Below are 22,803 nucleotides of genomic sequence, written 5' to 3'. Positions count from 1 at the left end.
TATTATTTTCATTTATGTTTTATTATAAGAAAGTAATGTATATTCCAGATTTCTCTGGAACATTCTAGAAGTTTCAGGATTACTCCTGACAACACTATAAAAGAAGGCACTAGACATTATGTTGAACCAAATTGGTTCAACGCCAGTCTTAAGCCTCTTAGCCGCTTTGTACTTATCTTTTCACATAATATATTAGTTGTTGTCATCATCTTTCTCTCTCTCCTCTTCTCACTTCCTCTCTCGGGAATCTCACGCAGTCCCGTCTTCTTAGTACTAATAGTACTTCTCTTCTTAGTACTAATTCCATCTCTGCTTTAGTACTATTCTTGACAGCTAGCCGAAACCTCCAAGTCCATCAGGTCAAATGAGAAGCCTACTTTCGGCAACTTGTTTCGTTCAGCAATAATCACATAAAACCTCAGCCCTAGGGCTTCCTCATGACACAAATCAGTCAGTCTCGTGAGAGCCTGATGGCTAAACTCGCCCCATGCCTAGTGTGCCCCTTTCCGAACTTTTGGACCTAACAAAATTGACAAAAACTCTGACAGGTGCCTCCCTACTTGTCGCGACTCTTGCGACTTCTGAAATTCGGAAGTGGTGGATGAGCTTTCTTGACATCTCCCATTGCGTAACCATTCTTTCATTGCTCTCAATCCAATACTTCCACTTTTACCAATGGAGGAGGGGGAGCTCATGCCATTTTCTTGTTTGAGTTGTGTATTGTTTAGTAAGACATCGGGTGTGCACGCTACCACCTCTTCCACATTAGTTGTCCTTTGATCGTGTAATAGGACCTCCTATTCTTGCAACACTTCAAAACGATTCCTCAAATCTACATGAGGTGAAGTTGTGTTTCCTTCTTGTTGCAATCCATTTTTACGTCCCCAAACAAGAGTCCAGACGTTGGCATTAACTTGCACATTCTCAACCCCATTGAGAGTATTTTGTCTTGCCACCCCTATCTTCTCTTGCTTAGCTATTGGCCCCTTAAGCTTCTCCCCCTTTATGTTATTATTGATCTTCCTAGGGCATTCCTTAACGATGTGACCCTTTTTTTTACAATAGAAACATTGACCAGGTAGTCCCTCATATTCCACTTCCACATCTATCAATCTTGCCTCCACATCATGCACCCTGATTATAGAGGGGAGTGAGTACAAACTTTGCACAAGCACCCTAATCTTAGGGGAGTCTCTGATTTTGTCTACCATGGTTGCCTTTAAAGGATAGACTATGCCAATATTTGCCCCAACCTTTGGCATCAAGGGGTATAATTGTCACGGAAGATTAGGAAATACCATAGATATCACCATGGGGTTACCAAGTTTCTTGGCTTCCTCCATAACATTGAAATTAGGATGCCATTCCAACAAGGGAGCTCTTCCATATTTGAGCTCAACAAATTTCATATCAAGAATTTGTGATATATTACTCCCCTTCGCCACTTCAATGTGAAAGAAATTGCGTCCCATATTATCCACATTCTTTATTTGTGGGGCCCTATCCATTAGAGCTATATGTAACATGTTGCGAACCATACCCCTACTAGGCCTACCACCAAGTAGTTTGCAAATGAACGAACACTTCTTTAACCTTCTAATCTCCGTATTTAAGATTTCACTTTCTTCCACGAACAGAAAAACATGAAGTATCTCAGAGCTTTCCTTCTTTTCCAATTGCTTATCATAATCTCCTCTCCAACATGCATTATGCGCTTGACCACACTCATTCAACAGATTCTCCACCTGCATCATGTCCTTGGTGGCCTCCATTTCCTCAACATCTAGCCCCTTAGACAACCCACCTTGCAGTCCCCGTTGCCTCTCTTCTACTCCCACACCCTCCATATGCCATAATTCAAGGTTGGGGAGATCTCCCCCCTCCTCTTGCATGCTGACCTCTTTATTCCAAGCTTCTGACTCTCCCCAAACACGTGAGTCCTCTCTACAATCAAATGTGAAGGCGGCCACCGCCATACCGCTGGCAAGAGCCCTAACCTCCTCTTCCAACAATCCCCCATTATCTGTTTGATTCACCACTTCCTTGCATATCTTGCTAATTCCTCCACTAATGTGTTTCCCTACATCTTTCCACATGTTGTTTGCTTTCCTTTGTCCCAAAATCTTTGCTTGCTTCTCCCAATTCTTACTCGTCCCTTGCAATGCATACCCCGACTCCACCCATCGTCCCATCGGCCCCCTTGCCGCCGATGCTTTAGCTGCCACCATTGAGGCTTTATTGCCCACTGATGGCTCATTCACCACCATGTTTAGTTGTCCCTATGTAGCCCCACTACTAACCTTACACTCTAATTGAAGATACATACCTTACTCATGAGGAGTAGGGAAACTCGGTACCGCTCTGCTGCGTTCGGGGCACTCTCTACAACCATAAACCCCGCCATCACTACCTTCGCTACCTATGACGTTGTCTTGCTTGGCTTCGAAAACAGCTACTTGTCAACGATTTGCTGCATGCGGGCACTCTCTTCTGCAACCTGCACAATGCACGCTACCGAGCCACAAAGTGGTATTAAGTAGCATCCTATGAAATGTTCGTATTTATTCCTCTATTCAAATTTCACAAAACAATATTTTAAGTATGAGACAAAGAAAATCGTCCTACACAAATTTAGGGTTCATACACAATATTTCAAAGTTGACTTCTACAAAACGATAGATTCTAAGAAACAAGCTAAAAAATGGAAACTACATTAAACTAAGAAAACTTCTATTTTCTACCTTGCAAGAGATGGTTGATGGGTTAATTTTTCATGAAAAAAGAAGATCTTTAGTATATTTGTATCTTAAGGTGGGTGCGTCGATCGTGGAGACGCAATTATTTGTCAAGAGATGGACTATCACCAATTCCTTCTATCCAAAAAGAATAAAATTATAATATTTACAATTTTACACAACCAGGCTATATTGTTAATTTATGCTTTTGGTCCCATAGCTTGTTTTGAAAATAATTTGAAATCCCGTGAGTCACACATGTCATTGTTGTTATTAACTTATTTGCTCTACTTTATATTGTCCTATATCCTTAGTTGACACACATGACATGTACTACCCTACTTAAAACACAAAGCAATGTCACAAATAATGTTTTAATCAATTTTAAACATTTAATATAAAGCATCCAAATCTAATAAACATTTCAATGTAATGGAGTGATAGTTGTAAACATTACCCAATGCTAGTGGATTTATGTAAGGTAAAAGCGAAAAAGGGGAGAAATTCATCATCTATAATTCTATTCACTCAACAAACACACAATTGAGAAAAAAGGGTGAATGCACATATACTTGCTTTTTTCATGGTTGACCAAGGGCAGTTCAAGGGACAAACAAAATTTCGGGCCATGCGGAGAGATCTCTCTCTCTCTCTCTTTGCTTTTTTTTGTGAAGGCACACGATTATATTAATTGTTAATCCATTTTTTACAACTTCTTAGTCTTCTCTACCTACCTATCCTATGTAAGGAAAGGGATATCCTATAAAGCCATTAGAAAACCTGAATATACACTTAAGAAAATGATCCCCACATGCTATAACATCCAGAAATTCCACATAAGAATTGTCTTTTAACATGAAAGCATTACACATATTCCAATATCGTAAAAATTGGAACAATATCTCCAGCTTGTCATTTAGACAATTTCGAACATACGAAGAAAAAACCCATTGTAGAGGCCTCAAATAACAACGGGTTAAAACTTGTCAAATATCCGATAAGTACTTCCAAATGATATGCGTTTTAGGATATTTAATGAACTATGTGTTTTGTCCTCCAACGGAATGGTGCAAAAGAAGCACCTACTTGACCCTAGTCCTCGTGTCTTTAAGGCTAAATATAATGGAAGCCCACCAATCATGACTCTCCATATGAATACCTTTGCATGAAATGGTAAATGGGAATGCCAACCACGTTTCAAATTTGGTCACCACCTTGCAATTGACTTGGATACATTCCACACCTTTTCTGCTTTAGGTAATATCCAAAATAATGATGCCATTGAATGATGATACAATATATTTGTAGTGACTTGTAACAAGCGTGTACCATCCTTTAATCGCCAATCTACCCAAGGTGGAACATTTGTTTTCATTGGCAATGATCCATGCAACAATGTTATATATTGTAATTTCTCCCAAATAAATTCATATCATAATTTGGGGGAATACATAACCATCTTTTGGCATCTTCAAATTCTAACAACCTTTGAGATTCATTATCAATCACATCTCCCAAATTTACAATCCCCAAAATAAACGATTGAATTGAGATCCTAACAATCTTCCCTTTTCTATGCCAATGTGACATTTGAGAAAAAATGAGAATTTCATTTTGTAATGAGTTACAAAGTTCTCTCTCTCTCTCTCTCTCTCTCCTAAACTTCTCTTTCAAAGCTCTCTGTAAGTTCACTCCGGCCATCGTTTTCTACGTTCTATAGCTCGTTGGAAAGCTCTTTGAGAGAGCTTTCTAAAGAATTTTCATTTACTGAATTCCGTTACCGTAGCGAGAAGTTATGAGCATTTTCATCCGCAGCCATCTTTACCCCACGGTTCCTCAAACGGAAGGTAGATTTTGAAGCCCTAAATCGAGTGAAAGGTACATTCTCTCTCCTTCCCTCTCTGTCTCTCTTTTCCCGTAGGGTTTGTCCCTTCAATGGCAAATACTCGTAAAACCGCCGCAAAGTTTGGGGGTATAATTGATAATGAGCCGAGATCACCAACAAATCTTGATTCTAATGCAATGGACAAAATGCTTATGAGTCACTTGATTTCTCTTCAAGAAACCATAAACAAGCAAGGTGAAGAGATTAGGACGTTAATGAAAGAGAATACTAAGCTCCAAAGTGTTGTCATTGAGAATGAAAGTCTTAAACAAGTGGTTGCAAAACTTCAAGAAGAGATTCAAGAATGTAAAAGAGCTTCTTTTGAAACAAATGAGCGCCTTAACAAGATTGAGTTAAAGGAAGCATTAAAAGAAGAAAAATTGGACACGATGAGGCGGGATGTAAGTGAGATGAAAAATGTATGTACAACGAAGTCATGGGCCGATGTATGTGGTGGGGATGTGCTATCAAACTCATCTAATATGCATGTGATGCATCAAGAGAAGAATATCGAAAACATAGATGTCCGAGAATTGAAAGAACGTGAACGACGATCAAAGAACATTGTCATCCGTGGGATTAAAGAAGAGAGTATTGAAACACCCGCATCCCTTGGAAAGGCCATTGGTGAATTTTTTAGCATGCATTATGGGATGTCAGATGTGAATGTATATGGGGCACACCGAGTTGGGAAACATGGTGTTAGTCGCTCCGGAGAAAGGCCTATTGTATGCACAATGACAGATGATACAAAGCGGTGGATCATACTCGAAAATAGTTGGGTATACCTCAAAGGTACACAATGCTTTGTGAGTGAAGATCGTACTATCTCACAACAAAATGCTCGTCGTAAAGCATATGAAGAAAGATTGAAAAACAAGGTTAAGGATGTGCCTAAAGATGGAAATGTAGGCAAATAGGGACACATGATCTATGAGAATAACCCACGCCTTTTACGACTATGCTTTTGGAATTGCAATGGATACCCATGGAATGCGGGATTTGGCATAGAGGAGTTCACCGATGACTCGGATATCACACTTCTTGTTGAGACATGGGAGCATGATACTCAAAGGATTCAAGGTTTAGGAAACTATAATGTACACTCTTTGATATGGAAGAAAAATCCAAGACAAAGAAGAGGACAAGGAGGGGTGGCATGTTTGATTAAGAAGGAAATAGAGAAATATGTGTCAATCATAAAAAATGATGAAAATAAATGCTACATATGGCTCAAAATAGAAACACCTAATGATTTGCCCACTTTTGTAGTTGGATGTTACATCCCTCATCAAGATTCTAACTTTTATGCTTGTTTGGATAAAGATCAACCGTTTGCCAATCTAGAAGATGATATTGCTTATTTCAAATCCAAAGGGGAAGTTATTGTCTTTGGTGACATGAATGCTCGTACAAGAAGTTTCCAACTTGATTCACAAGAATCTTTCATGCCACATATCTCAAGGATGCAAGAGGATATGCAAATGTATAACCGCTCTTCTAGCGATGAAAAAGATCCGGACCAATTTGGGAAGTTACTCCTACAAATGTGCAATAGTACCGGATTGCTTATTGCAAATGGTATTTCCTTATGGCCCAACACTAATGGTTTTACATGTAGAAAACACAATGGAAATAGTGTGATTGACTATGTGCTACTTTCCGAATGTATTTTGGATCGTATACATAAATTCTCACTTGGTGAATGGACACCGGAATCCGATCATAGGCCTTTATGTATCGATCTCAAATGTATGCATAGGTTTGATTGTGAGAAGGCTATTGAAGATAATAAACAACCGCACTTGAGCATGAACCTTAAGCGAGCACCCATGTATTCCAAGATGGTTGAGGATATGTTACAAATGACAAAGATACAACATGGTGCCACACTAGAATGCAAATGGGAAGCTTTCAAGAAAGTCATTCTCTCATGTACAAACAAATGTTTTTCGACCAATCGCACATCTTGGAAATGCACCAAGAAACTTAGGAAAAAATGGTTTGATAAAGAATGTCATGAAGCTCGAAAGTGCCTTATGGTTTTGGATGTAGTTAAGGATAAAGAGAATTACCAAAATCATTTGCATGAGTATAAAAGGCTTATTCAAAGAAAGAGAAGAATATGGGAAGTTACTCAACAACTTATCCAAACGCAAGAGAAAGCACATGCATGTGCTAAATTTTGGGGAAATCTAAAGGGAAAACGTGTTGAGAGTTATGGTGACTTAACTCTTCACGACTTGTCTATGCATTGTAAGAATTTATATGAGTTATCTCTTGCCGGAAAGATGATGTGTTATGGTTCTCTTTCACATATGCCTCCCTTCTTTACAATTGAAGATATATGCATAGGACTTAAGAAATTGGCCTCTCGAAAGGCAAGCGATCTTCAATGTATAAAGGCTGAAATGCTCAAATGGACGGGAAAGGAAGCACATATATGGATAAGCGATATGTTTAATGATGCATTGCAACATGGTATGCCGTACGATTGGACTACAAATTGGATCAAACCTTTACATAAAGGTGGAGATATAAATAATGTAAACAACTATCGAACCATCATGGTTGGCTCATTAATGGCAAAACTATTTGGATGTATAATGGAATCAAAGATAAGTGTATGGGCTGAAAAAAGTGGTAAGAGAGCTTATGGACAAGCTGGCTTTCGGAAACACCATAGCACCATTGATCACCTTATCACCCTTCGAGTATTAACGGAGGAAAGTCGCCTTAGAGGTAAAGGTTTATATTGTTGCTTTGCAGACTTCAAGAAAACTTTTGATATGGTAGCTCGTGAGCATCTTTGGAGGCGAATGGAAGAACTTGAGGTGCCAAGTGAATATATGCTTGCAATTTCCCGAATTTATGAGAAGGTTATATGTTGTGTGCGCATGAGAGATAAACTTTCAGATTTTTTCAAAAGCACTATTGGTGTTAAGCAAGGATGCCCACTCTCACCAACACTATTTGGTCTATGCATTGATGAATTGGAAGAAATGGTTACCAAGTTTGCAAAGGAAAAATGTGTTGAAGAAGTTGCCATTGGGAATGTTGTGATTATGCTTTTGCTATATGCAGATGATGTAGTGCTTTTTGCAAATACTTTAGGAGATGCACAAAAGCTTATGAAGGCATTGGAAAAAATTTTGCATGCATACTAAATTAAGTGTCAATAGCTCTAAAACAAAGATTATGCTTGTGAAGAGCCAAAAAAGAGATAAACCATGCATTATGTACAACAATGAGCCACTTGAATGTGTGGAAAGCTTCAAATATCTTGGCCTTGAAGTTCCTTCAAATCATAGATGGAATGAATGTGCTACACGCCGCTTAGAGGCGGGCAAGCGAGCATACTATGCATTTGAGAACACATGCAATCTTGGAGATATTAAGTGTTGGGTCCTCAAGAAATATCTTTTCGACACTTTGGTGACACCGGTTCTTCTCTATGGGGTGGAAGTATGGGGCGGTAGCATCCCTAAATCTATGTGGAAAGAGTTTGAAAATGTTCAAAAGCATTTTCTTACCAAGTTTCTACAAGTTAAGAAACAAACGCCCTACACCCTCCTCCTCCTTGAGACGGGATCGCTTCCCATTGAGATCATGGCCATGGAAAGGGTTGTTGAATACATGCTTAAGGTTCAAAAAAGTCCCTCACATCGACTTCCTAGAATTGCGTGGGAAGCAAGCAAAAAGATCCAAAAGACGCATAAAAGCAAAATTTTGTGTTCTGGTTGGATGCAAGATATAGAAAAATGGTTTGGTAGATGGGATGCGAGACACTTGCTTCATGATGCATCATTAGATTCCTCTGTAAATGAGGCATTTTTGCAACGCCAATGTATCATGACATGGGACAAATGTGGAGGCTCACGCTTCACACATTATACTACACATGTTGCACCTAACTACAAAACCATATTCTTCGCGGAACGGGGAAATCGTACACATCCATACATGTTAGAGCCCATACCGTTATCTTCCATTCAAACCATTGCTTCCATGCGACTTAGCTCACATGCATTGCGATGTGAAACAGGGCGTTGGGGTACAAGTGATGAGAGTGGTCGGTTATGCGCACTTTGCCCTAAACAAGTTCGCGAGTCTGAGTATCACACTTTGATACAATGCTCTGCCTTTGATCATATTCGACCATGCTTTACACATCTCTTCGATCGAGCCCAATCTTTGCATGAATTCCTCTCACAACCACAATGTGCACTCTCGATTGCAACATTCATTGGTAAAGTTCTTGAACATCGAGAGTCACTACTCACTTTCACACATATCACGTGAAATGTAATATTTTTGGTCTCATAGGTCATATTTGACCTCCGAAGACGATAATATAATCTATCTATCTATCTATCTATCTATCTCTCTCTCAATATTTACTCTTGAGTAATACATTGTTTCCATAATCTCTTTTGATGACCTTTGGTTATTCAAACGGAGCATACCGCATGCGTTCTTCATCAAGGATTGGTCTCAGAGCTTTTCGTATGAAGTCAGACACACTCAATTGGGTGCTTCCCAACCGAGGGATGAATTAGCAGCTGCCTAAGGGCGTTTCCATCATCTCTTCTCGATGCCCTTTGGCGAGTCAAACAAAGTGTACTGCATGAGGAGTTCTTCGTTCTTTCTACAGCTGGCATCGAGTGTCCATAATGCCGTCGAGTGAGCTTCGCTCATGGGCTGGGGATGAAACACGATGCCCACATAATGGGGCAAGTGAGAGTAGAGCCAGGAAATGGCGGGGAAATGATGCCGAACGGGTCGAGTCTGAGGTAGAGGGGTATATCATTTGTGAGGTTTGTTTTCTCTTCCCCGGACATGGATTAAAGATAGATAGAGAGATAGATAAAGATAAAAATAGATAGAGAGACACATAAAAGATAAAAGATAGATAGGTAGATAGATGCATACATCATAGTACGTAATATGCTCGAATGCATGGGCAAACATTCCCTTTTTCATACGCATGCAAAAACGAATGCGTATGCTATCAAAACATTTTTATGTTTTTTTTATTTAAAGAATACATTTTTTTTACCTTAAAAAATAATAATTTACCTTATAATAAATAAGGAATATACAAAAGTATGGTATTTTACCATACGTTGAGGGTGTTTACCTTATTCGAATGATTGAAGCATTCGCGAATGAGAATGCACGTAATATACTCGAATGCATGGGCAAACATTCCCTTTTCATACGCATGCAAAAACGAATGCGTATGTTATCAAAACATTCTTATGTTTTGTTTTAAAAGAATACATTTTTTTTACCTTAAAAAAAATTTACCTTATAATAAATAAGGAATATACAAAAGTATGGTATTTTACCATACGTTGAGGGTGTTTACCTTATTCGAATGATTGAATCATGCGCGAATGCGAATGCACGTATGCCATTGTATGCGAGAGAGAAACAGAGCACTGAAGAGATAACCGCGTTGAACAGGTCTCTCTCTCTCTCTCTCTCTCTCTCTCTCTCTCTGTTTCTCCATCTTATAGCCATGTGGGCGATTTAGATGAAGCCCTCATGAAGTACTAGAACAGCAGCCTTAAAACAGACTCGTCTTCTTCTTCTTCTTCTTCTTCAGCACCGCTTCTCTGATTCCTTCCCATACCCTAACTTACAAAGACACCATACGATTGTCTTTAACCCTGCAACTCCCAAACAACTCTTTTGTTTCAAATTTCCCCAGTAATGGCTGAAACTACTCAGCTAAAGGAGCTCATCAACGAAGAGCTGATCTCCCAAAACCGCCCAGCAGAGGACCCTGATGTGATACCTCCCGGCGAGAATGGTATCGGCGGAGTGGTTTCTCCATGCGGCAAGTTCGCTATCTACAACATCTATGGTAATGAGTTTGTCCTCACCCGCAGGTATCAGCCTCCCGTTCGCCCCATCAACAAAGGAGCCTATGGTATTGTATGGTAAGAATCAACACAGAAAAATCAATCCCTAACCCTAGATTTTGTCTCCTCCTTCAGATAGGGGCGGGTCTCACACTTTTTCGCATTAATCTTAGTTAGTTTGCATTGAAACAGGAAACTAACCACATCCATAATCCTAACCTTAGTTGCTCTTCAGTCAAATTGGAAGTAACTCTAAAACCTAAATTTTAGTTTTTCTTGGATTCAAATGGGCCGTAACCCTAGTTTTTGTTCATTTAAATTGGGACTAACCCTAACCCTAGTTTTTTTCGCTCATTGAAACAGGGACTAATCCCAACTCTATTTGCATTTAAATTGGGGCTAACACTAGCCCTACTTTTTTCATTTAAATTAGGACTACTCCTAACCTTAATCCTATATAATATGAGAAATTTTTGTAATTCAAAACTAGATCCTTGCCCTAACCCTGACCCTAAAACAATGGTCGAACCCTTAGAATATGAGTTCAAAAAGGAAAATTCTAACCCTGCAGCTATCGTTAATTTGAATTTGAGTGAAGTAGATATACATAAATTTGGTAGCATGCTGTTTTCTTTGATGTTTAAATCCCTTGGGATTTAACCATCATCCTTTTAAAAACATCCGAGGCTGAAAGCATGATCTACTTTCCAAGTAAAATAGATCTAACAAAGAATCCATGTCTTTCGAAATTCATGCATTTTTCTCAGCAGTAGAGTTGAATTAGTATAAGAGAATTGAGATCTAATTTGGTATTGAGCAATGAGAACGTTGTGATCAAATGACATTATAACACTAATAAGACTAGTAACCATCAAATGTCTTTGAAAAGTATCCATGGTTGAAATCATGCACTTTCATGATCGTGATCATAAGATCGATATTTTGGGCTCTCTTTCTATGCCTTTGTGTACATCCTTGTACCCATCATACTCTTGTTAGAGAATTAGGTAGAATTATCATCAAAGATCTTGAAATTTCGTTGTTTTTTCTCCGGAATACTTATGATTAAACGATTAAACCCTTGTACTAATACCTATCATTTTTAGTGCATCCATTGGTTAATGTAATGACCCACTATCAAAGATTCAGGCTTGGGTCTTGGGACCCTTGCGATAAGAAATCCTTCCATAATATCCATGCCATCTTTTAAAGGAAATCATGCACTGTCAGAATATTAACCGCAAGTTTTATATCTTTGCAAAAATCACTATTTGAACCCTTTTGTTTGTTTGTTATAGCTAAAGCTCATGTTCATTTTTTCTTGGTGTGCTTTGACAGTGCTGCTTTCGACACTGAGACCAATGCAGACGTCGCCATAAAGAAGATCGGGGCAATTTTTGACAACAAAACTGATACGAAGAGAACCATGCGAGAGATCAAACTCCTTCTCCACTTATCTCATGAAAATGTAGAAATTCTTCTTTTTTATCCTTGTTTTTCTTTTTCTTTTTTAAATGTCACTTATCTTATGAAAATGTATAAAGGGATTTGTTCTTTTCTTACCATACGATCTTTTTCCCTGTCACTTATCTCATGACAATATATAAACGCTTTACATGTAGTTCTTTTTCCATGTGGAAAGACCTGAATAATTGAGAGCATTGACAAAAGCGTTATCACTTTAGTTCTTGCTTTTAAGCTATCTATTTGTCTTGTTCTATGCAGATTATTTCTATAAAAGACATTATTCCTCCACCTTCGAGACAAGAATTTGATGACGTTTACATAGTGTCTGAGCTCATGGATACAGATATGAACCAAATCATTCGCTCAAATCAGCAATTATCAGAGGAACATTGTCAGGTTTGCTTTTGTTTTTATTCTTCTTATCAGGGTTAATGAGAAAAAAGATATAGTTATCCATATTAGCCAAATTTTGACTTATTTCAAGGTTTTTGAAGGACTCTTTGAACATTTTTATTATTGATACAGTAAAAGAATTCATAATTCACCAAAAAACTAGCAAACTGTTAGCAAATTTTTGAAAAGGAATAAGTAATTACTAGTAATATTCATATAAAATGTTCTGAAAATTCAGAAGATCAGCCCACTATTTAAGGAAGACTTTATTTCTGATACCCTTCTTCATGGCAGTATTTCCTTTACCAAATGTTGCGGGCACTCAAATACATCCATTCAGCCAATGTGCTTCATAGAGATCTCAAGCCTAGCAATTTGCTTGTCAATGCAAATTGTGACTTAAAAATTTGTGATTTTGGCCTTGCTCGAACAACATCAGAAAACGATTTTATGACAGAGTATGTGGTGACAAGGTGGTATCGGGCACCAGAGCTCCTTCTGAATGCCGCAGATTACACTGCATCCATCGATATTTGGTCAGTAGGGTGCATTTACATGGAGCTTTTAAATAGGAAGCCATTGCTTCCTGGAAGAGACTATGTCCATCAACTCCGTTCCATCATTGATGTAAGTATTATTTCATGCCTTAACAGAGTCGCATGTCTCACGGAGATTTAATAGCATTTATTATAACAAAAATCTGAATGTCCTAGAAGTTTTAGTCTCACATATTGTAACGCAATTAGAATATACAACAGAAGTATTTGTATTAGCAATATTTTTATAAGTTCCTGATCTCACAAACGGATTAGAAAATGGTCAAGTTGCACTTATTATTTTATATCATCTTAAAACAAAGAGAGAAACTGAATTGATCAATACTCTTAAAATCCTTATATTGTTATCCAAGATTTTAGAAATTTAGCAGCTCTTGAGATGAAAAAAATTGTGATCCAATCGATATAAAGTAAACCTGATAGGATTTGGATTGGTTAGTGATGTTAAAACACTCAGTTGTTTAGAGAATTTCTTAGCTAAATGTATATCAAAACATTGAAACATGTGTGAAAACAACGTTCGGGTGTTGTTTTTTTAAATCAGCATAAAGCTTAAAAAACAAATGTAGGCCTGGGATGTATGTCATAAAAAGTTTAAATTCAAAACTATATAGCTCATAAAAAATTGTATGGATCATTGTATGTTTAATGGATGTTTGAAGAGTATCACTGATGTTGATTTAAAAATGACCAATTTCACAGCTCATTGGTCTGCCTAACGATTCAGAGCTAGGGTTTGTTAAGAGTGAGAATGCTCGGCGGTACCTAATGCAACTTCCGCGAACGACCCCAAAGCCGATGGCCGATAAATTTCCGAACATTTCTCCCTTAGCCATCGATTTAATCGAGAAGATGCTTACATTTGATCCAAGCAAGCGAATCTCAGGTTTTCACTGCCTGAATTCCCTTTCTGTTGCCAGTATAGGTCAAAAATAAATCCATGCATCTAATAATGAGTGTATGGTACTTAGTGGTACTCTTCTCACATGCATGAAGGGTAAATGCATAGTAATACTACAAAGAAGAACTCAATTAATCATGTACTGGAATGATCCATACATCGATTTGTGATTAGTAACAGTATATGCATGATGGATATATTCGTTACTGTATAGCAAGAAAAATATGAAATAATAACCTCGTGTGCTAATTGTGATTCTTGACTTGATGCATGTGTGCATTTTTATATCTATATTAAAGAGCTCTAGATTGATTTTGATGTGCATTTGTTGTGGATTTTAGCTGTTGAAGCTCTAGAACATCCGTACCTTGCGAAGTTACACGACGAGTCTGATGAGCCCACATGTCCGCACCTATTTGTGGTGGAGGTCGATGAGCTCTCTTTATCTGAGAAAGACATGAAGGACATCATCTATGAGGAATCCATGCGTTTCAACCCACATTTGCGGACATGACGGGATAGTCAGTTTGGCATGAAACAAGTAAAAGAGAGCTCAAATGGAGTCGATTAATGTATTTGAGGCCCATTACTGTTAAGCCAAAAAAGAAAAAAAGAAGACGAGAAGAACACACCATACACAAGCAATGAGAGCTTTCTGACAATGTTCCAGATGCATGCCAAGTGATTCATTCCCCCAGAAACCTTCTCAATATATCCAAGCTTGAGGAAAGCTATATAGCCATTGCTACATTTATTGAAAAAGGCAGCCAATAGAAAAGATCTTTGTAATATTTTCCTTTCTTTGATTGTGTAATGTATTTCATGCTAGAAAATAATAATAATAATAACGTATTCCTTGCTCTGCGGGTCAGTCAAAATAGTGTGTAATTTCTAGAAACACTCCAAATACTCTGTAATAAATCATTCTCAGAAACTCTCTTCTTACACCACATTTTCGATAGTACATGCCAATGATCCGGAAGAATTATGATTCTCATTAAGAATACTTGTGTGTTGACTGTAAAAAATCCATATTCGAAAGCTCCTTTTGATAATACGTAACGAATACGCATAGCGTAGTCTTTGAGGTACATATAATTATCCTTTTTTGAGGGTTCAATTTAGGAAAGTAGCTTTAACAAGTCAATTCTTATGACGCAAGCACCGAGGGACTAGTTGACAGTTGCTACTAGAAGGCTCCATTGCATGTACCTTGCGAATAATCCGAAGCTTTTAATTTTACCTATGGTCTACTTGCCATTGTTTGACTACTCTCTTTAGTCATAAGATCTCTCTTTGTCAAATAGTGCAACACAAGCTCATATAGATAACGAGACTAGAGAGACAACATAAAAGTGGAGAATATATAAAGTGAAATTTTCAAGACTTGTTAATGGAATAGGCATAGTGTCATTGTCGATTCATCTACCCTTTAAGATAGGAATAGTGTTAATGTCATAAACCTCATCTTTGGGATGTCCAAAGTAGTTTGTAGGTTTGCATTGTAATTGTATTGATGGCACACACTATTAAGGTTCCATTGAAAAAACTTGCACATGTAAATATACAATTTAAAACCCTCTGTAAGAACCTTCAAACCCACATTATGTGCACCACCACTACATTCATATTTCTTTACATTGTGCTTGTTTATTTAATTCGTAACCTTAAAGTGACTTTCTGTTTGACACATATTGGACACACACGCCAACAAACTTCAAATAATTGTATTGATATTCATGTAACCTAACCACACCCATAAGCTTTATAACTTTAGCAATTGATGTATATACTCCAACCACGCAAACTTTATATTTTCAATGAGTTTATTGTTGAAGCGTGTCATCGTAAATCGTTGTAATGTTCCTATCAAACTTTTATTTCAATGTAACAAACTCCTTGTCATTTAAATAGTTACTTGATCTAAATTCATTTCTCATGAGAATCGTGGTGTTTGTGAATAATAGAATAACATGTGTATGAATCATGTATATCAAAATCATGGATTTGTGTGCCATTTTACAAGTTTTATAGATAATTTGTCATCAATTGGAATTTCACCATATCAATTAGGTTTCTTGTGACAGTGACTTATTATTGGTTGTATACTTTTACTTTCTTATTATGGAGGCATAAACATAATCCTTGATCTTTTTAGGCAAGAACTTTATGTTGCAATTTGAGTGTTTAGCATGCATTATAGCCATCTTCAATTTCTAGGTTACATAATAAAGTAGGTTTTAACGATGATTAAACAAATTACTCATTTGCTCAATCACGTTTATTATTACCTAGTCGTAATCTAATGACAATAACATGTGCTAATCACATTGTATGTCTTTTTAAACTTGCAAGATTACGGTCATATGATGATTATCAAACCTAGAATAGGCAATACTCAAACTGTTTAAAACAGTTCATTACATTAAAAGGACATGGGAACTTGGAGTTCCATAAATAAACCCACCATTTGTTCAATTTGCATATTTAAATAAAGTTGGACAAAGGTATTGACATTCACAAGGTTCATGTTGGGAAACCGGTCCCCCCAAATGGGAAGAGAAGAACCGAGTTGGTGAGTAACCCGAAATCAAAATTGAGAATTGAAATCGATTCGGAAGACTATAATTGTAAATAGTCTAAAATGCCCCTTGTGGGCCATACTTGTAAATAACCTGAAAGTTGTTTTGGTATAAAAACAACTAGGGCAAACTTTAGGGATATGTGGTAGAATATTGATGTATGTTTTAGGGTGTGAGTTACAAGAAGGTAGTGGCCTATGCAATTGTGTAAGATAGAGAGAGTGAGAGTGTAACTCTGTAGCCGTCTGTAAGACGAAGGTGAACTCGAGATCGTTGCCTCTGAGCTTCTCATTGTACTTCTCCTCTACCATAGTGATTCTATTTCTCAAGGTTTGTGGACCCTCGTGATTTTTCTGTTGTCGGGTTTTCCACGTAAAACATCTGGTGTCTCTGTGCTTGTTTTCTGTCTTCACGTTTTTCTTGTTTGTGTACTAGCTCTCTAGTTTTCTACACCCGAATATGAACGTGTAACCAGTTGTGGTTGGTCAATTCCTTACAATTCAAATGATAACTACAATATGCAAGAGTTGCCTAATCATTTACGTAAATCAACTCATAAGCTATTTGTATGCTAAATGGACTCTAAGACAAACACCACAACCATTTCCTTGCATATAGATCCACTTTTCACTTTGCTATGTTGGAACAAATAGAACCAACTATTTAAAACTCTATTTATCAATGTTGATGTGTTATTTTGATGGAACTATTTGCCTTGGATACCCACTATGCTAATCATAGTGAATTCATATAAATGTTGTGAAGTGCGTACATTACTTTATTGGCTGATTTGTATTATTCTCTATAGATTGTGCTTGTCATAAGACTCACTATTCATTTGAAAGTAACAAGTACTAGCAACAACAAGATGCGCTATAACGAAAAACAAAATAACACATTTAATCATACATATCATGGTTCCACAATTCTAGGATGTCTTATACCTATTCTCCACAACGATAGCTCTCATTTCAATTATCCTCAAGAAAATCTGGGTCGGGATGGATTTCTTATGAAGTTGATGGACAGACTCTATAAGCTTTGATATATAAGCTCCCTCAACAAAGATCGACCCCAATTTATGCACAATGACACATTCTCTATAAGCTTTGATATATAAGCTCCCTCAACAAAATCGACCTTGAATTTATGCACAATGACACATTGGTCCCTAAACCTCACTAATGTCGTTGTGTAGTAGTCTTTGATCAGGACATGTTGTATACCTTGTTAATGTGCCGATGCACTAGCTTTTACACGGAAAACATTATACCTCATTTCGTTTCCTAATTTGTTGGCTTTCACACAACAAACATTATACCTTGCTATTTTCATGGTGCATGACCTTTGCCCAGTAAATACCATGCCTCATTGATGTCCTGGAGCACAAGGCTTCGCCCATTAAAGAATGTATGAGCTTGTGAATCTCATGGTGCATTGGGCATCGTCTAGTAAATGTTATATCTTGCTACATACTGTCCTGATGCATTAGGCTTGGTCCTCTATAAACATTATACCTCGCTAACATCCTACAACACCAAGGCTTTGCCCACCAAATAGTATACTAGCTCGTGAATGTCATGGTGCATTGTGTGTCATCCACTAAGTGTTATATCTGGCTAATGTCCTGGAGCACTAGGCTTCATCCAACTAAATATTATGCCTCACTAATATCTTAGAGCACCAAGGCTTCACTCACTAAACGATATGTGAGCTTGCAAATGGCATGGTGCATTGGGTGTCGTCCAGTAAACATTATATCTCACTGGGGTCCTCGAGCACAAGGCTCTTATGAATCTTTTGTAGCTTACATCCAACATTACAAGCAAGATGTGGTAATCGATGATTCGGCATTTTCTTGACTTTTGTAATGTATTTATATAATATTTGGAGTGCCAATATTTCTATGGGTTGAACACCTGTTTCCAAGAGCATAACCTGGTAAGAGGTAGTGCATTTAACTCCTAATTGCGTCCTTAAAAACATCTTTTGAATTTTCTCAATCTCATTCCATGCATTAAGAGAGATGGTGCCACCCCATACTTCTACTCCATAAAGCAATACTTGAGTTACCATGGCATTGAACAACATTAGTTTTACTTCCCATCCACAAGTATCACTTTGGTTGCATTGGTTCTCCAAAAGGTAATATGATTTGCAACGAGCTTGGAGCCTAGAATCAAAGCATTCATTCCATTTATTTGTGGCGGGTACATCAATACTAGCAAAATATTTAAAGCTTCGAACAAATTGCATATGTTCACCTCTATATGTGAGCATAGGGTAATGATGACGTTGGATGGTTTGCACTACCATCATTTTTGTTTTCTCCACATTCCCTGCTAGTCCACTACTATGGAAAAATTCTTCTAATACCCCAAGTAAATGTAACTACATACTATCAATATCATATGAGAAGAGTACCACATCATCTGCATATAGAAGCAATAAGATAACATGTTACATCAATTTGGGGGCATTCAATCCTTCTTCTCTTGCAACCTTATTCACCACTTCTTCTAATTTATCAATACATAAGCCAAAGGGTGTGGGTGATAGTGGACATCCTTGCTTGACCCCCATGTTACTTAATAAGTGCTTTGAGAATCCACAATCCATTTTTAGTTGGTAAATTTTAACTTGTTCATATAGGCGCACAACAACTCTGAACTCCAATGGCATGTCAATCTCTACCACTCTATTTCAAAGCTCACTTCGTGGTATGGTGTCGCATATGTCCACGACTAGTGGGTCGGCTTGGGCAGGACCACCGGGGTCCTGGAACAGGGAGCTCAAAGCTGAGTAGCTGATGGGCTCGTAGGATGGTCTCCGATCCGGTTCTCTCACCCGGAACCCGGAGTAGGAAAGTACAGAGCAGAAAAGGGAGGAATGATGCCGCTCTGAACACTATAGACAAGATACGAATATTGACGCAACATAGAGAAACCAAAGCGGGGACCACCAAGAGAGCACCCAGATACAACAAAAGAAATAATCAATTAAAGACAAAAAATGATTACAAAGAGATAGCCTTCATCCGGCTAGTAGAGCTTCGAGCTCGACAGACACACACGGATTAGTGAGCCTCTGATCGGGAGCACACGGGGTTCCATCGCGAGGAGCGGCCTCACCCTACCTAACCAAATGCACAGAGTAGACAACCTACAACACTTTGCTTCCCAGTCTGACATCACCTTCCCCTCAAAATGATCGATTCCCTAAAACATACACCCTCCCTTCCTTTTATAGCTCCAAGGAGAGGGAGGGGAGACGTTACATCAGGCTGTTATTACAACTGTTTTTGTTAGAGATCCTCCCTCGATTTTTTGCCATCACATCCTATCATTCCTTCCTCTTTCCATGGGCCCATGAGTACCTATTAATTATGACGTCTTATACTTCGTAATATTCTTGTAAAGAATTAGATATGATTTTATGCAACGGAAGAGATGTGTGTTATGTATGTGTGTGTGTTTGTGGAAAGAGGAGAGGAGAGGAGAGAAACAAAAGATAGATAAGAGAAATGAAGTACTCAAGAAGAAGGTTTATATTAACAAGGAGAATATTTAGTACAAAAATGTAACATTACAAGGGGCAAGAACCGACACTTTATGATGTAGGAGGAGGGTGCTTTATATAAGGTCACCCTCTCTCTTCATTAACTCACTACAACACCCACTCTCTCTTGGGGAATGTGGAGACTCATTAGTCATGGGGAATATGGAACTCATTTGTTATGTGTCATAGAACCATAGTTAATGTGTAGAGAGTAGTGGTGACTTTTGACCTTTGAGTTCTCATAGATCCTCAAAGGGTGTGTTCACACACTAGACTAGGTTGAGCTTGATTCTCAACATGCCCCCTCAAGCTCAACTCCAGTCGGTTCCTTTCGGTTGATGTCTACGTCAGTTGGTATCCGGTTCTCTCTTGTACTCCTCCTCAAGCTTGGCAAGTCAGGGATAATCAATCCAAGGTCTGACATGAATTGCCGAAGCTTGTCGGCTCCTAGGGCTTTGGTGAAGATGTTGGTTGTTTGAAGATTCGTGTGGATGTGTTGAAGGTCGACATCTCTAGCTTGAACGTGCTCTCGAATGAAGTGATAATGCACTTCGATATGCTTTGTGTGTGCATGGAACACTAGGTTCTGAGCCAGATAAATACTGCTCATGTTGTCGCAATAAAGGGGAGTCAGATCTTTGATGGGAATGCCCAAATCCTTCAAAATTCGTTTTGACCAAAAGGCTTCACATGCAGCAACAACCACGCCCCAATATTCAACCTCTGTGCTCGAAAGTGCGACAATTGGTTGCTTCTTGCCACTCCAAGAGATGGCTCTACTGCCAAGGGAGAAAAAAAATCCGGAGGTCGATCGTCGGCTGGTTCTGTAGCCGGCCTAGTTGGCATCTGAGTACCCTTTGAGTCGAATTGGTGTGGCTGATTTGTAGAAAATGCCACAATCCATTGTGCTGCTCACGTATCGTAACACTCGCTTAGCGCAATCCAAGTGAATGTCACGTGGCTTTTGCATGAATTGGATAAGGAGACTGACCGGGTAGCTGAGGTTGAGTCGAGTGATCGTGGGATAATTGAGGCTCCCGATCAGTTGTCGATACTGAGTCAACTCGTACTCTTCTATCCCAAAGTCGGCATCTAGTTTGAGGTTTCGATCGAGAGGGATTGCCATAGATTTGCACTCAGTTATCCTGAACTTCTATAACAAGTTGAGGATGTAGTGCCGTTGGGAGATCATAATGCCTGTTGGAGTCCGAATTACCTCGATGCCAAGGAAGTAATGGAGCTCCTTCATGTCCATCATCTCGAATTTGCCGGAGAGGAGGGACTTGACCTTGTTGATGTCGACTAGATTTTCACCTCCAATGACTAGATCATCCACATATAGGATGATGACAATTGGACTTCGAGAATCACTTCTTATGTAGAGGGACTTTTCGGATTTTGACTTACTGAAGCCGATTCGATGAAGATATTGTCTTATCTTCAAATGCAAGCACGTGATGCTTGCTTAAGGCTGTAGAGTGGCTTCTTTAATCGACAAACTGCTTTCAGATGGGTGCTCGATTTGAAGTCGGGTGGTTGTACCATGTACACCTTCTATTCTAATTCACCTTGAAGAAAGGCGTTCTTGATGTCCATTTGATGGAGGTGCCACCGTTTCGCTGTTGCAAGTGCCACCGGGGCACAATTGTCATCTTTGCTACCAAGGCAAAGGTCTCTTCATAGTTGACTCCCATGTCTTGTTCTTGCATAGTGCCCGCATCTCCTCGTTCACTGCTTTGACCCATCGTGGATCCTTTTAGAAAAATTTCCCGGTTCTCGAACTGCTGCCACCTTCATCATAAAGGCATAATGATATGCCATATAGTCGTTGTAGTCGAATCGGCTAACCAGATTCTTCTCTCGGGTGGAGTGACGGAGTTTCTCATTTCCTGTGGCAATGGCTTTCTTTACACCAGGTGTCCCGATGATGGGTACATCGAAGCTACTGAACTCACTGTCGAGTGAGTGAATCGATTCGTTGCTGTTGAATTGATCGTCTTCATATTTTGACATTTTGGCCTTGCCTTTGTCGATCTTCGGACTTGGCCGAGATGTGCTCTGGTCACTCGGCATCTCTTGTGACCCACTGAGCCTAGTCGTGATCGTACTTTCTTTGAACATATGCCTCAGTTGATCTTCGTCTTCTATCACTTGGTTGGCCAGGTTCGGGTTGATTGGAAATGGTTCAGGAGGAGTTGGATCAAGTTCGTACCATGATGCTGTTTTGTCAAAGATGACATCCGACTCACACAAACCTTCTGAGTAGAGGGGTTGAAGCACTTGTACCCCTTTTGATCCAGTGAGTACCCTACGATACATTTCTCCAACTTGGGAACTAGCTTTTGCCGCTTTTCGTCGGGAATATGTACATATGAAAGTGAGACAGATATCCTCACATGGGATAGATCCGATGTCTTCACATAATACTTCTCATGAGGGGTAAGTTCGTGCACTCCAGATGTTATGCACAGGTGTCGTGAAGATTTTCGACAACGGTGTGAAAATTGCATGGAATGTACAAAATCGAGTGTGGTTCTTCACACACAATATGAAACAATAATAGTGAAGATATTATTTTATATTAGTTTAATATCTGGGTACAAAAATATGGATGTCTTCAAGAGCTTCCGAATGCATTTTACTACATGTGAAACAGACAACTTAGTGTCAAGTTATGTGAGTGTGAAGTTTGAGAAGAAGAAGAGTAAAACAAAACTATGAGATATCCCACATAGATAGGACACATCAGGATTCAAGAGTATATAATTAGAGCCATATCTCTTTATATTTCATTTATGTGTTAGGAGCACAAAAAGGTTGGGTTGTATAACTTGGACAAAAAGGTTGGATGCGGG

The 22,803-nt window shown here is 38.7% G+C and overlaps 1 protein-coding gene across 1 annotated transcript; it reads left to right on the top strand.

Moving 5' to 3' along the window:
• Nucleotides 1-10,252: 10,252 nt before the first annotated feature.
• Nucleotides 10,253-14,668, top strand: LOC147864521 (mitogen-activated protein kinase homolog MMK2-like). Its single transcript, XM_087320407.1, has 6 exons — nucleotides 10,253-10,568; nucleotides 11,829-11,958; nucleotides 12,216-12,353; nucleotides 12,645-12,977; nucleotides 13,610-13,793; nucleotides 14,150-14,668. The coding sequence occupies exons 1-6, from the start codon at nucleotides 10,339-10,341 to the stop codon at nucleotides 14,320-14,322; spliced, it is 1,188 nt and encodes a 395-aa protein (XP_087176533.1). The 5' UTR covers nucleotides 10,253-10,338; the 3' UTR covers nucleotides 14,323-14,668.
• Nucleotides 14,669-22,803: the final 8,135 nt, after the last annotated feature.

The sequence above is a fragment of the Azolla caroliniana genome, unplaced genomic scaffold (genome assembly GCF_043228905.1).
Source record: "Azolla caroliniana isolate FFs.n. ecotype wild unplaced genomic scaffold, voAzoCaro1.0.p SCAF_5, whole genome shotgun sequence".
NCBI lineage: Eukaryota > Viridiplantae > Streptophyta > Polypodiopsida > Salviniales > Salviniaceae > Azolla > Azolla caroliniana.
The sequence above is the reverse complement of the archived record's forward strand: the minus strand, read 5'-3'. Positions and strand labels throughout refer to the sequence as shown.

Excerpts from the sequence above, each read along its gene's own strand:
- LOC147864521 (XM_087320407.1), top strand. The coding sequence starts at position 10,339 with ATGGCTGAAACTACTCAGCTAAAGGAGCTCATCAACGAAGAGCTGATC. Across the intron at positions 10,569-11,828 it reads GGAGCCTATGGTATTGTATG|TGCTGCTTTCGACACTGAGA; the intron begins GTAAGAATCAAC and ends GTGCTTTGACAG. Across the intron at positions 11,959-12,215 it reads TCCACTTATCTCATGAAAAT|ATTATTTCTATAAAAGACAT; the intron begins GTAGAAATTCTT and ends TGTTCTATGCAG.